General features: G+C 37.9%; 1 protein-coding gene across 1 annotated transcript in view; it reads left to right on the top strand.

Moving 5' to 3' along the window:
• SPTLC1 (serine palmitoyltransferase long chain base subunit 1) overlaps positions 1-15980 on the top strand; it is a 34970-nt gene that overhangs the window by 516 nt on the left and 18474 nt on the right. The window contains exons 2-5 of the mRNA XM_063179652.1: positions 1166-1273; positions 9872-9966; positions 14581-14674; positions 15130-15202. Of these exons, the coding sequence (XP_063035722.1) occupies positions 1166-1273; positions 9872-9966; positions 14581-14674; positions 15130-15202 (370 nt within the window). The remainder of the gene's footprint in view (positions 1-1165; positions 1274-9871; positions 9967-14580; positions 14675-15129; positions 15203-15980) is intronic.

The following is a 15980-nucleotide window of genomic DNA, read 5'->3' as shown; positions in this document are numbered from 1 at the left end:
GATGATAGGCGGTGTTTTTGTGTCCCTTCCTTTTTTTAAAGGGTGGTAACTTTTAAAGAATGTATGCAAGATTTGCAGTCCAAATATAGAAGTGCTTGGCTAATGGAGCAGGTAGCATGCTCTAGTGCACTGAATCTAGGATAATTGTAGGCACTGAAAAGCACAGAGACTTCAGTGGGAGTATAATGTGTGTTCTTTAGATGTCCTGTCATACGTGTTATGTACGTATTCTTAATATGTTTAGTAAACAGAAACGTACTCTGCAATAGGTAGCATTTGTTATTTGCTGTTTAATATGCCATAGGACTCTTTACTGGTTTTAAAAGCTTGCATCCAATTTACTTTAGTTTCTGGATGTATGGTGAGTTCTGCTTTGTTGGCAGGTCAGATACCTCCAAAAATGTTGATGTGTGGGAGCAATTCCCCTGACTTGAAGAATAAGTGTGCTCATTTGTGTGCACTTTTAGTGTCTTAAAAATAATAGACAGGAGCCTTTCTGAAATGGAATAACTAAACTCATCATTAATCTTCACATCTACTTCAAACTAGCTGTGCCGCTAGAGCACACTGGTTTTTGTCCCCCAAGCATTGAAAGAGGATAACTTTAACTTGCATCAACTCTGGTTTACTTTGTGTGTTCCCAGACTTTGTGTCCACACAAGAGAGTAAAGGACATAAGGACAAAACTGTTTGAGCTCAGTTGTTTTAAACCTGATCAAAGTGCCTGGAAAACTGACTGAAGCTGCCTATAAGAACAGAATTGTCTTTCCTTGTAAATACTGGCTGTCCCTGCTGATGGACTGTAGGTTACAGAAATGGAGATTTGTAGTGGCTTTGTATGGATCACACAGACTTTCAGGCTCTCAGGATACTTCTGCTTGTTTTGCAGGCTGCCTGTCTTCACAGGTGCTGGCTGGTGCAACCTGTATGATGTAATGGCCTTGAACAACAGACTAAATCCATTCAAACTTGAATTAATAGCTACAAGTAATAGCTGAAAAACATTCCACTTTCATATAGTTAAAATTTTTACTGATTTAGAAATATATCAGCTGATGATCAGCTTTGGGTTTTATCTGGGTCTGCTAGTAGGGTCAAAATGGTTGTATTGTGTCTGCTTCAAATAGAATTCTCTCTAGACTAATTTTTATACTTTTGTTTTCAGGCTCCAGCTTACCATCTCATTTTAGAAGGCATTCTAATACTATGGATAATCAGACTTCTTTTCTCCAAGACATATAAACTTCAAGAGCGATCTGATCTAACACTTAAGGTATGATGAAAAAGTATTTCTCTTTAGAGAAACAGTTTGTAGCAATTGATGTATTAGGTGTTGAACCAATGCTGCCTTATAAATGGTCCTGCTTTTTTTTCTTAACTTCCAAGGGTAAGCTTACTTTGGACTTGGGAACTGCTTGTTGCTTAAACATGTCAGTTTGTGCTTTTAAAGTAGCACTGTGTTTGAGAGTCCGAGAAATAGGAAAACTGATATGACAATGACTGTTAAGCTGTGAAAAGCTGTCATTAGCTCTACTGAATGGAGGGCTTTATTTTAAAAATGAAAGAGCTATGTTAAAGATACCCACCAAGCAAAATGAACTGTAAAATTGTAGATGGTAGGAAAATGCTCAAGCTGTATATGTGGTGTCTATGAGTAATAACTCTGAGAGTTTACAGTGGGTTCCACAAATTTTGTAGTTTAGCAGCAGTTTTCTTCTTTTGCAATGTCATCCTGAGAAAATAAAAAGGCCATTCTTGTGAAGACTGGAATTTCTTCTTGACTTCTGGCTGTAGACTATCACAAATGAATAAAGTTTGTTTTGAAGATGTCCCTGGACTAGTTTCAGAGTAGTGATATCCCTTATAAATAGGATAAAATACTGAAATTTCTTCATGATACTACAGAAAGTTTGTGAAAGATGTTTATGGATATATGCAATTCCTATCTATATCATGTGTTTGCATGCTTTTTGATCTTATTCTCACTAATGATGCACATTAAGGATTTGCAGGATGATGCAAGGACTGTAGGCACAAGTCTATAATTGTGAGCAAAACTGCAGGCAGCATCCTCATTTGGAGAGCACTTATTAAACAAGGTTAGAGTGTTCTGAAGAACACTTCACCAGGTATTTATTGAGACAGCCGGCATGGCTTCACCCAGGGCAAGTCCTGCCTGACCAACCTAGTAGCCTTTCTGTGATGGAGTGAGTCCATTGGTGAACAACGGAAGGTGGACAGGTGTCATTTACCTGGATTTGTGTAAAGCCTTTGACGTGGTCCCCCTTGACATCCTTCTCTCTAAATTGGAGAGAAATGGATGTGACGGCTGGTGGATATGAAAGGGTTCAACTGTCTCACCCAAAGGGTAGCGGCCGTTGTCTCTGAGTCCCAATGGACATCAGTGACAGGTGGTGTCCCTCAGGAATCTGTACTGGCATCACTGTTATTTAATATCTCAATTAATATCTTAATTAATGGCTTAGATGATGGGATCAAGTGCACTCTCAGCAATTTTGCACGTGACACCAAGCTGAGTGCTGTGGCTGACACACTCGCGGGAACAAGACAAAAAGTGGGTCCATGGGAGTTTCATGAGGTTTAATAAGGCAAAGTGCAAGGTGCTGCACCTGGGTCAGAGCAACCTCTGCTATCAGCACAGGCTGGGGATGAACAGATGCAGAGCAGCCCTGCCCAGAAGGGCTTGGGGGTGCTGGTGGGTGAGAGGCTGGACATGACCCAGCCATGGGCACTCCCAGCCCAGAGAGCCAAACGTGCCCTGGGCTGCATCCAGAGCAGCGTGGGCAGCAGGGGAGGGAGGGGATTCTGCCCCTCTGCTCTGCTCTGCTCTGGGGAGAGCCCACCTGGAACCTGCATCCAGCTCTGGGCTCCCAGCACAGGGAGGACATGGAACTGTGGGAGTTGGTCCAGAGGAGGCCACCAAGATGATGAGAGGGATGAAGCACCTCTATTACGAGAAAATGCTGAGAGAATTATTTGGGATTGATAGCCTGCAAAAGAGAAGGCTTAGGGATGACCTAAGTGCAGCCTTCCAGCTCCTGAAGGGACCTACAGGAAAGACAGATGGACACCATTTACAGGAGTATGTAGTGACAGTACAAGGGGGAATGACTTCAAAGTGGCAGGTTTAGATTAGATACTAGGAAGGAATTCTTTACTGTGGACATGGTGAGGCACTGGCACAGATTGCCCAAATAAGTGTTGGGTGCCCCCTATCCTTGGAAGGTGCTTAAAGCTGAATTGCATGGGGCTCTGAGCAACCTGGTCTAGTGGAAATTGTCCCTACCAATGGCAAGGATATTGGAATTAGATGGGCTTTATGACCTTTCCAACCCAAATGCTTCTACGATTGGAGGCAGGAAGTGAACTAAGCAGGAATCAACAATGGCTTGTTCAGTTTTGTGCATGGAAGAGTTTGAATTGATCATGGGATACTTGAAGTTTGCCATCTGTGATAAGAATACAGAGGAGGAATGAATGCAAAGAGAGCTCCAATGTGGTGAAACAGAGTGCTCATATCATCTAGGAAGACATGCTGCTGCCTTAATGTAGGCCCAGATTGTCTATCCAGAAACTAGTATAGTTCATCTACTAGAGTTTTTGGGCATCAGATAGTACTAATTTCTAGTATTTTGGAGGATACTTTTTTTTGGTTTTAAGAGTCCTTCTCTCTGCAGTAGAAGGCAGGAAAAGGCTCTTTGCAACTCTAGGATAATTGGTGACCCCAAAAAGATGAAACCTTTCTTTTTCTTACAAAGTAAGAAATTGGCTCATATATCTCTATATGCTTCTTGGATTTTATTATGCAGTTGCAGGTCATCATCTTAATTCATGACTGACCATTTTGCTGAAGCTGAGGAAAGAACGCAGACAAATCTCTAATAGTGCTGTGTGGGGAAGAAAATTTTTCTGTGTCTGTTTAACTGAGGGCAGTAAACAACTGGGAGACTGCACATGTAGCCAGTCTGCTACAGTGGAAGAAAGGGTTGAGAAAGGTGTTAGGAGGAAAAATGTGGAAATGGCTTAAGCTTAAATAACCTTACTTTTGCAGGATGACATTTATCCATAGTATTAGTATTAAAATTCTCTGTAGGGACAGCTGTTAACAGGCTTTCTGAAAAATAGAAGCATGCAAATATGTTACTGTTGTCATCATTTTGTTGAGATTTATAAGAACTTTTCTGAGGTTAAGGGGTGAAAAGGAATGTGAATACTAGTAAAATGCAACTGGGCATCAAGAATTACCTTGTATATAGTCTAGATACATTGATTCACACTGCAGATTACAGACGCAAAAAGTTACAGAGTGCTGTGACCCGTATTGGAGTGAAGGGTTTGACTGTTAGACACCACTGGCTCATTACCTTTATCTTGATGGCAAAAAAAAAAAATAGCATGGGTGAAATGCTCTTTGTTCTGATCCTGTGTTCAAGTTGGCTAGCCCTGAAGACAGTGCAAGTTAGAGTAGCAGACTCTATCACTGATCTTTGAAGATGGAAGTAGTGGTTGCTTTAGGAAGAACTGTATTTGGAAGGGAAAGTCCTGTCTACAGGTTCAGTGAAAGTAAGCATAAATGCAGTAGTGTGAATAGTGTGAATACATCTTCTACAGTTGAAGGAATTAAGCAAACTGATATATCAGAGTCACAGAATGATTCCATTTCTTCATCTACAGTGTTTGTGAAGAGAGCTCATGTATTTTGTGTAGGGGAATAGCTGTGAAGACAGAGAGAGACATGCCTTCTCCTTAAATGTAATGAAAAATCTGCACCTAATTGGCGCTAAATCTGCACTAGTCTGTGTTGTGGATTAACCCCAGTGGGCTTGAACGCTGCTCACAAAGCAAAGGAAGAGTAAAAGCAAGAAAATTTGTGAGTGAATGTAGAATTATTTAATAAGCAAAGGAAAGTGTAAGAAGACAGAAAACAAGACCAGTAATGTCGCACTCACCACCTCCAGTGGGTGGACCAATATCGGACAGTTCCCAAACAAAAGGTGACTAAATTCCTTAAAGCCTCTCTTCTCCTTTTTATTGCTGTGTGACATCATACAGTATGAAATCTTTTTTTTATTAGTACAAACCTGATTTTGTTCTTTCACAATCTCTCAGGCATGCACCACTCTGTTCACTGTGGGAAGAGAGTGTGGACTGTGCAAAGGCTGTTCAGCAAGAAATAGAACTTTAGTCTTTTACCAACATTGTTTTGGTAAAAGACATACCAACATAGCAGCACTGTGTGAGCTGGTATGAAGGAAATTCCCACCATCACAGCCAGACCCAGTCCAGTCTGGTTCATACAATACAGGATCCCATACAGCCAGACTTCTGTGTGTGTGTTCATCTACATGTAGAAGCATGCCATCTGTTCAGCAAGGAGACTGCTACTGGTTTGCTTTCTGTCTCCTTCTAGTATGAGTCATGCTGTGGTGTCCAGTCTTTACCACACTGGAAAGAAATACCAGCTTACTCAGGTATAGCCACTGGAGACAGGCCTGCTTAGGTGGTAGAGCACACACTACTTTTGTGCCAGCCACTCATGTAATGGTACTGGAAGTTTCTTTGTGAGTTATTTTTGGGAATGCTGCCAGAGCAGAGTTGGCTCCACGTAATAAATATTAAAGAATACAATTACTGCACAGCCGTCTTAGTGGTCTGTTAGGACAAGTCAGTCCTGGGGAGCAAGAAGGAAATTATATATTGTGCAACCTAGTGCACTTAGGAGTCATGCTTCTAAAATCATGAAGAAATCCACCCTGATGGTGGATTCTAGGCTCAGTTAAATGTGTAGCAAGAGTACTGTGAAATCCAGTGCAGAAATCACCTTTCAACTGGCCAACTCTTATGCTTTGGTAATAGAGTTTGTAAGTATTCCTACTGCTTCTTTTAGAAAACATTATCTCCCAAATCTTTAACTAAAAAGGTGGAGTGTTTCTTTGATACTGTAAGTTCCTGATAGTTCAGTTTTTAGGAAACATAAATAAGTCTATGGCTGTACAGGGTGCTAGACATAGATTCTTATGGGCTTTCACACAAAGTAAAATATGTAGAAAGTGACAAAGTGACAATGAGGACTGGAGTGGGCTGTAGAAGTTTGCATGGCAGCATTTAGCTATGTGTGAAAGGAAGGTTGCCCTACAGGTCTGTTTGTCTTTCACTCTGCAATAAATGGTGATATTACTGAGCTTTTCTCTCAAAATCTCTGAAGTACTAACTAAGAGTCACATCTTCCCATTTGCAAATGGGAGGAATAGTTTTTTTTCTTTGGTTTTAGAATTTCCACTAATAATTGCAGTAGTAGTGTGGGATGCATTTTATTTGAGTGATACTAGTCAGGAGGCTGGAAAATTGGAGACAAATGTTTAATGTGTGGCTGAGAAATACATTGACCTTGAGAGCTGTTTTGCAGGTACAGCATAGACTAATCAGATGTTGTTGTATAGGGAATAGCAGAAGTAGTCTGCTTTTGTTAAGGTTTTCAGTAATTCTGAGCTGAGACTCCCTAGGTAGGTACAATTTCTCTTATGTATGGGCATACATAAATACTTTGAAAGAAAGAAATTTCTAACTGGCACGCCCATTATTTGTGCCAGTTTATCCCATTAGGTAACATGAGTCTAGAAATACTGTGAAATTAAAGACTTATTTGAGGACCAGTAAATAAAAAGCTTTATTAATATTTTGATATTAATGTAGATTATGTATGTGTGATATCGTTTCAGAACACTAATGCTAGCTAAGAACTGTTTTCATAAACAGAATTGCTACCTTTTCTTAAGAACGTGGGTAAACAAGCCAACTTTTTTTAATAATTTGGGTTGAATGTGTTTACACCCTAATATTTTCCTTACCCAAGGTATATGGCAATTAAAAAGTAAAATCCACAGTAGAATGCAACCACCCAAAACCATTGTATATGTATGGGTGCGTATCTGCGTGTATTTAGAAAAGCAGATTCTAAATATTTTTATATGTAAATGTGCACAAATGAATTCAGGATTCTACTACATGTAGGATTAGGCTTCAGAGAGCCAGAAAGTTCAGAGTCCAAGGGATACTGGGGCTGGAAAAGCCATGCCTAGGAGATCACAGCAAGGTGCCAACACCCATGGAGGTGGGGACTTCAGCTTCTGCACCAAGCTTCCATTATGGTTAGGGTTCAGAGAGCCAGAAAGCCTAAAGCTAAATGTATAAAAAGGTATGTATATTGTAATTTATAAGATATAGTTATAAGCATTTTAGAGATTATATTTTCATGTTTGTTATGTATTAGCTATAAAATAAAATATATACAATTTATAATGTTATGTATATTTTATTTATTGCTTATACAAATTAAAAGTAATTATAAAAGGGCAAGAGGAAAAGTTGGGGGATGAGTTCACGTACACTGCAGTCCAAGAAAGTGGAAACAAAGTTTTGAGTTCGTTCTCTTCATCAGGTGAATGTTTTCAGTGCAACAAACTAAGGAGAAATATGCAAATCAAATACATATTGAGGACATTACAATGTGAATTTAAAAGATAGTGTCTCTCTATGTTTGAAAGTTAACTTTTATTTATGATATTGGTGTGAAATTTTATCTGTTTAGGAGGTAAAGGATAAAAGTACTCTGATGTTAGGTTGCTACATGAAAGTCTGCTTCTGCCCTGTCTTTTTGTTGAGAGGAAGATGGTCGTGTTTATTGTGAACAGTGAGAAGGGCAGGCCAGTGTAGTGAAGTATTTGGTGAATGGAAGGAGGAAAGGGTTTTCAGCGGCTAGTCAGCAGTGGTAGGTGGCTTGTTTAGATTGAGAGCAATGCTTATTTTAATCATCAATGTCTCCAGTCCCCATCTCTGCTAAGAGCTAGTGGAAACAGATGACATAAGATGTGAGTATGCAAATGTTTGTCTATGTCCATGAAAAAGCAAAATGCTGTGTAATGGATGAGGAGAACGAATGTGAGCTAGAATTAATGAAATGGTGTTGTTTGAAAGGACAATTACATTTCTCCTGTATATTCTAAGAGAATATACAGTAGAAGAGAAAAATTAGGATGTTGCTATATCTCATCTGTGGCTTGTAACCTGTGCTGTTCACTTTGTGTGCAGTAAAGATTTTAAAGGGAAGAGTAGAAACTTCTTAAAATGAATGTGAGTGGGGGATAGAAATACTAATTAGGAATTGCTTATTATCTTTATGTTCATAGATCTTAACTGTAATTGGAATGTGCTAATTTATTGTAGTTGCAGTGTCCATCTGTACATACTTTTTTTCTTTCTGCTAAACTCCTTGACAGAAGTATTTTAATTGAGCTTGTGTCCTCAACAGCTAAGCTGTTTGATGATATTTTGCACACTTAGCTCAAAAATTTGACTTTAATGAAAAAAGCTAAGTACATGCCTACACACTTTTAATTCTGCTTTCTTTGAAGAAAATTAATTTTATGTTGCCTGCTCTGCCTTAAAGCTGTTAAAATGTTCTGTGTTCAGGTCCCAAACAGAAGAAATACCACGTAGTCCTGAAAGACCTGAAGTCTTTCTAAGGCATTTGATGTCAAATAAAGCTCTTATTTATTCTTCCATAACTGACAGGCAGGCTGCACCCACTTCTCACCTGATTTATTCTGCTGCCTAATAAAAACAAAACCCAATAAATCTCCCCTGCTAAAACCCCAAACCAAAATGAAACACAACACCAGCCAACAACCCTGTGCTCCAAAATGAATGCAAAACTCTTGATTCTACAGACACTATACATTAGGGATTTGGGGCCTTTTGACAGCTACTGCAGGAGCAGAGTGAAGGCTGCATGAACATACGTCCTGCTTTTTGATTGTCAGGGGTATTTTTGAGCTCTTTTGGAAAGATATAAGATACTGCTGGGCAACTGCAACACAGGGTGTGTTTTCCCAATAGCATCCCAATAGTCCAGGTTGGGATTGAGACTCTTGTGGGTTCTAGTTTAGATGTATGTCCTGTCCTGCTTTTGCTGACTTAGTTTTCATCTGGATCTGAATGAGACTTTTGTCTGCTTTTTTTTAACTGCTTCTGCTAGCACAAGAAACAGGAAGGTTTGGATGGGAGAGGACTGCACAGTAGCAGCTGCTGGCTTGCAATGTGGTGGATTAGCACCCTTGGTGTAAAATTATGTCTTTGATTTTTTATTTTCCATCCAGACAGTAATATGGTACAGAGATGCCCACTAATGTTGTAAAGATGTAATTTTCTTTCTTGGGCTATGGTTATGGTTCCACTCTAAGATTAACCTGAATTTAGGTACTGCTTTGAAAATTAATGTGACCTCAGTATTCCTCCATGGTTAGGTGTAGAATATGTGATTTAGTAGTTGTTGTTGCCTTTTCTTGAGCATTTGACAGTTTTTCTCCAGTGTATCCTTCTCACATATTTGTTACTTTGCTAAATATTTTTATGCCATTATTCTTGAAACAGCACTGTTGAAGACTTGAGAATGTAAATTGAGGCAATCTATATAAAATTTTTATGTAATTCATATTCAGTTGCATAAACTGTAGAGGAGAATTTTCATATTTAACAGGTTGAATAGAACAGTATTGATTAAAATTTGGCAGGGATGTCATGTTAGTATCTCATCTCTTGGTTATAGTGTAAGATCTTTAATACACAGACACATCTGGTCTGTGTTTCTTTATATCTTATGCCCTTTCTGTTTTCATAATTGTGGGCCTCGCATTTAAAGATTCTGAGATAATACCAATTTTAAGTGTCTCAGAAAGATGGCATGTACTAGTATACATTATTTTGAATACAATTGTTATCAACTGCTTATTAATGCATAATGTATTTTCTAGGGGAATCCCTTCTCAAACAGTATTTCTTGTCTCCTGATCAGGAAAAAGAAGAGTTGATTGAGGAATGGCAGCCAGAGCCTCTTGTACCTCCTGTGCCAAAAGATCACCCGGCTCTCAATTACAACATTGTTTCAGGGTAAATATAACCAAAATAAATTCTCTTTACTTATTTCGACTCAAATACTTGATATCCGTATTCAGCAGCATATTGCTCATTAAGCATCTCCATATCCTTAAAACCTTTAATAAATGAATTGCACTTTGAGAGAGCAGGACTGAATTTGTCTCTGAAGACGTCTTGGGTTTGTAACATTATCAAGAGTATTTACTAAGAAAATCTTTCCTAGTTTAAATGTTGTCTTTGGTTTGGTTTTTTTTTCCAGTATTGGGGGTGAGAAAAGGAATGTTGTATCTTTGCCTTCATTGTGGTTCTCTATTGTTTTGTATTAATTTGTTTCATATTTCCTGAAAACATAGACTTAGACCTGCAAAGGTGGATACTACTTTTTTACATAATCACTAATCACTTTAAAGAACTTTGTGTGTAGCCACTTGGCACTTTTCTTTGGTTTAACCCCAGCTAACAGCCAAACCCCATGCAGCCACTCACTTCCCCATCAGTGGGACTCGGTAGAGAATTTGAAGGGTCACGAATTGAGATGAAGAGTTTTACAGGGAAAGCAAAAGCCATGCAAACAAGCAAAGCTAAACAAGGAATTCATCCAGTGTTTCCCATGGGCAGGCAGGTGTTAATCTCCAGGACAGCAGGGAGGCCCCATCACGTATAACAGTTACTTGGGAACACAAATGACATCACTCCAAACGTGCCCTCCTTCCTCCTTCTTTCCCCCACTTTATATACTGAGCATGTCGTGTGGATGGACCCTTTGGTCACTTTGTCCTGGCTGTGTCTCCTCCCACACTCCCATACACCTCTAACTTCCTTGCTAGCATGGCTGTATGAAAAGCAGAATAGGCCTTGGCTCTGTGTGTAAGCCCCTACTCAGCAATAACAAAGTCATCTCTATATTATCAACCCTGTGTTCAGCACAAATCCAAAACACAGCCCCATACCAGCAGTCATTGTTAAGAAAATTGACTCTACCCCAAGCCCTGCACACACTTAATGAAAAGCTGTTTTTCTTTGGACAATCAGAATAGGAAATGCTGTCTGGTAAAGCTGTTTTGTGAGGAAATTTATGGCTCAGTGTTGCTTTCATGTGTTACAAGGCTTTTAAAATGTCTGATGACTTAAGCAAGAGTCACATTATTTCAGAAATTGCTTTGAAGCTTCTTTTTACAATCTTCAGATTTGCTCATCACTAGCTTTTACTTCGTAAGAATTCGTAATATCCTTCTATTTACACTAATTATTTGAAATAATTTAGTGTCATAGTGAGGTCCATTTTGATTTCACTACCACAGAGAAGTGCCATGGAAAAGTGATGCCTGTTTTAATTAACTGTGATGTGAACAATTCTTCTGTTATTTTTCAGAATTTTGAAACAAGCTGTACCGTAGAGCTAAAGGAAGTGTTGACTGTTTAAAAAAATAGAACAAATATATCTTTTAGAGTGATTCAGGAAATGTTTAAATTATTAGAACTTTCTAGTGCTTATAGCTAGGAAATATATTGTGACAGAATGTTAATGTGTTGTGCCTATTAAACTCAACAGTGGCTATGGGGAAAACTTGACATTTGTCTTGTAATATTTAAGCTGCCAACTGACTACTTCCCCACAAGTTCTCAACAGCTGTAGACTGTAGCTTTGACTGTAAAGTTAAAACATGTTCCAGAGTTAATACAGGAAGAAAAATAATTCAGATTTCATCTCAAGATGATCAAGAGCATTTCTCCTTTTTTTTACTAGTATTTTAGGGAGACTCTATCTATTGAGGTAGTCTTCTTTCAATTCTTTTCATGTCTTAATGTCTATAATGAGTGATGATATACAAAAATCCTAATCATAAACCAGTTTATATTTGAAGGAGCCTTTAAAGGTTATCTCATTTCTACTGTTGCCATTTGGACACCTTCCACTAAACCAGGTTGCTCCAAGCCCCAACCGGTCTGGCCTTGAACACTTTCAGGGATGGAGCATCCGCAGCTTCTCTGGGCAGCCTGTTCTACTGCCTCACAGCTCTCATTTTTCTTTAAAATACTGTGTGTTTATGGTAATATTTGGGGATTATAAAAGCTCATAAGCACTACAAAAAAATGAAGTATTTCAGTAAAAATTTTGACTTGCTGTGTGTGTAAGGCAGATTTTCTCCTCCCTCAGCAGGCTGTGCATTTTGCACCCTGCATTCATATTCTCCTTTTGCATAGTCAAGTAATGTTGCCAAATGAAGAGGAAAGCCAAAACCTCAGACATGTCCTAATCATAAAAGCGATCCGTCTTGAACCAGTGCTGAAGAAGGCACCCACAACAGCTTTCAGCAGTTCGGAAATTACTTACTCCTTGTGGTAGCCTTTCTCAGAACTAATCCATGCAAAATAGCTTAGTTGTATGAGATCTCACTCAGAAAATGTAAATCTGTTTTGTAGAACAATACATCTGAAAAATTTTCATGCTAATTCTTCTGCTTTAAAGTAGAAGTCACATCATCAATACCTTCATAACTTTGTTTTCTTCTGTGACTGATTTTTTCAATATATGAAACACTTAAGTGACAGGCCCAAGAATAGTGGACATGCTCTCAGTCCTTAAAGATTTCTAAAGGAGTAGCTTGCATATTCTTTGAATATAGCTTGAAATGATATTTTAATTTACTGTTTAAGCTGGATCATTCAGTATCTCATAACTGTTGTTCCTAACTATGATACCTAATGCGCTGTTACACTAGGGGAAGGGAGATACATGCAAAGATAAAAAAAGAAATTATTCAGGGTTTTCCTTTTCCAAAGACTTACTCTTGTTGTAAGGCAGGGTTTATGATGCAGTCAATATCAATGCTTTATGTATCATTATATATTATATAAATAATTCACTGAAATACCCTTTTCCATTTATATTTTTGTTATTGTTTCTTTAGAAGTTAGGGTAAAATTCTGATAGAAAGGGGTGGCCAAATTTTCATGAGGGCTATGGCTTTGTAACAGCCAAGTTATTGGTGAATATTGGTGTGTTTTCTAGGTTTGAGAGATGGAGCTGTGAAGGAAATTGTTGTAAATTTACCAAATTTGATAGTATGCTGGGAATATACTGAATCTCATGTTAGTGACGAAATGTATATATATGTACAGGTCTGCTCTGGTGAACATCTGTGAAACGATTTCACTCATTAGGACATCCAGACTTTGGTACGGCTCATTGATGAGCTAGACAGAGGAACAGATCCAGGTATATTTTTAATGGCAGTCAGTTCCCCAAGACAGTTTGCTGCACATTTCTATCATGCTACTACTGTGCAGAAGATGCACTGCTGTAATGCAGGACAGCTCCTTTGTGAGGACACGTTCAGCATTCAAAAGATGAACGTGCACTGTGTTAGTAGAAAGCTTTGTAAAGCTGTGTAGTAAACTTTTGCAACTGTTTAGTTGAAGCAACATGTGCTGAATTTTGTCAAGTGAACAGATATAACACAAGATCATGGAGTTTTTAAAGTGAAGTTCAGGCAGTTCAGAGTTTTTCTTAATTTGCAGTGAATAGCTTGGACTTAAAGTTATTTGCTCTGCACACCAAATGTACCCATTGAAATATTGTCAGCCACCAGATTTGGAACAGCTGTGCACAGACATTTGAAATTAGAGTGGCCCTGTTTAATTTTGATGAAGAAAATTGCCCAATGCTAGTTTTCCACACGGGAAAAGCTTGTGGAAATTATTGTGTCTGAGGAATAGCATGGAATCTCATCTGTAATATTTGACAGCAGGTATAGAAGTGGGCAAACATAGGAGTTTGTATTTGGCTTAGATTTGAGACTTCTTAACACTTCAAGTGATTAATGGAAATTTTTTAACTTATTGTATTGATGTCTATAATTGCCAAAACAGGTTTGCTTATGGAACACAGTACACAGTTATGATGCTTGTATTTAAAGGGATTAATATTTTACTTATTCCAATTTTTTTGTTTGTTTTTGTTTACCCAAATCACAATTTTTTTAGGGCAGAAATTTTTTGCCCTTTGCTTCATGTATATTACACTCTTGTTCATTTGCTAGTAGTGTGTGTTTTCAGACTTTCTCTGTTTCCTGATTACATGATAGATAAAACCGAATTTGAAACTTGAGATGATATTTAATACAATAGTTTCACCTGCTTACAGCTATCGCCTATATTTCAATAGCCATATCAGTAGAAGATAGGTATTCTGGGGTTGCTTTATGACAAAACCACTGATTCTGAATTAATTTTTCATTTGGAAGTAAGAGCAATGAGATATCCTTTTCATTTTTAGTACTTCTTGAATATAGATACCGCTTTGCTTTTAGAAGAGAAGTTTTATGTATCTCTTCAGGGGTCATCTTTCTATGAATTAAGTTTTCAACAAGGAATCATTAAATATCTCAAGAAACTATTTACAGTTTTTTTATTAAATCACAGGAATATAGGTTTTGTTGAGTATATTTGTGTCTGGACATTGAACTTAAATACTGTTTGGCATCTGCAACAGAAGTCATAGAAAGAGGGAATCTTGAAAAACCTGTGTGCCTTCTATTGTTGAAAACAGAACTCCTGTATTAACCGTTTATGAAAATGACTACTCTTCATTCATAACAATAGGTCTGTAATTTTTTTTTTCAGTCCTCCCACCCACATAATCACTGTTAATGGCAAGGAATGCATAAACTTTGCATCATTTAACTTCCTTGGACTTTTGAATAATGAAAAAGTTAAGGTGAGTTCTTCCTTCCAGTTATTCTATTTGTGTGATTATTCCTCTTTTACTTCGTATGTTATTTCTGGATAAAGAATACTGAAAGCTTGAACTTCATCAATAACATGTACTGCTAAAGCAGGAAGTAAGATTATAAATCTCATAATGTTGTGCTAGTCAAGTTTTGTTTTTACTGAAGTTTAATCTGGTGTACTTACTGCTCACCTAGTTGATTTTCAAGTTAGATTAGTATTTAATGTCCTTAAATATTAGAATGAGTGGTGCTTAAACAGTCATCTAAAGTAGTTTTGAGGTGAAATTAGTTACAGAATTCAGTACATCATTATACTTTCTGTGAAGCGGGTCATCTTACATGATACAGAAAGTCATCTCTGTACATTAGTGTCAAATTGTCAGTGTAAAGTGTATAGGAAAACTAATGTAGAAACATTTCACGTAATTTTTTCCTATCAAAGAGTGCAGCTCAGGCTTCTCTGAAGAAATATGGTGTTGGCACTTGTGGACCCAGAGGATTCTATGGTACTTTTGGTGAGTAACTTTCTTTGATCTGCCTTTAAAGACGTTCAGACTAGTTTGGTAAGCCAGCCAAAATAGTCCAATATATAAGCAAAAAGTTATTCCTGTTGCTCTAAAGAACAGTTGTTCTCTAACACATATTTTGCTGTAGTTGAGGATTAGCAGCGTTTATTCTTTCTGGCTTTGTTTCTTATTATTTTATCTCTTTTCTTACTCTTTCTAATGCTGGTCTTTGAAAAGAATTGCAAAGTTTATAATCTGTTCTAGTTCTGGTAACCATAGTAGAAAGAGAAAATAAACCTGTTAGAATTTATTAATTCACAGTGACTGGAAGTGTAAATGTAAGCGCGAATTTAACTTTCTAGGGGCACCACAAGGGGGCAGTCTGATTTCTGCGATAACTACTGTGACCACTTCTCTGTAGCCAGGATGAAGTTTTCCTCTACTGATAACCTGTGCAGGTGTTACTAAGGAAAGGGTTTTTTTGGTTCTTTTTAAGAAGTTGCAAGTTCTTAAGTAATGGGTTCTGGACATAGTTCTTCACTGGCACCTATATTTTTAAATATTGCATATAAACCAAAGAGTTATACATTAATTGCTGCACAGTTACGAGCTTAAACCATCGGTGCATTTTGTGAACTTTCTAGTCTCTCCCCAGAGATGATGGAATTCAGAGGGGGTCTATACTCAAATTATTTAATAGAGTTAGCTTCCTGTAGCCTTGATTTGAATTCAAGACAAGCTTGAGCTTTTCTTGGTTAGTCAGACTAGTTCCATAAGTGATCAATTA

Source organism: Melospiza melodia, chromosome Z (assembly GCF_035770615.1).
Source record: "Melospiza melodia melodia isolate bMelMel2 chromosome Z, bMelMel2.pri, whole genome shotgun sequence".
In the NCBI taxonomy this organism is placed as follows: Eukaryota; Metazoa; Chordata; class Aves; order Passeriformes; family Passerellidae; genus Melospiza; species Melospiza melodia.
This window is presented reverse-complemented; position numbering and strand designations above follow the sequence as displayed.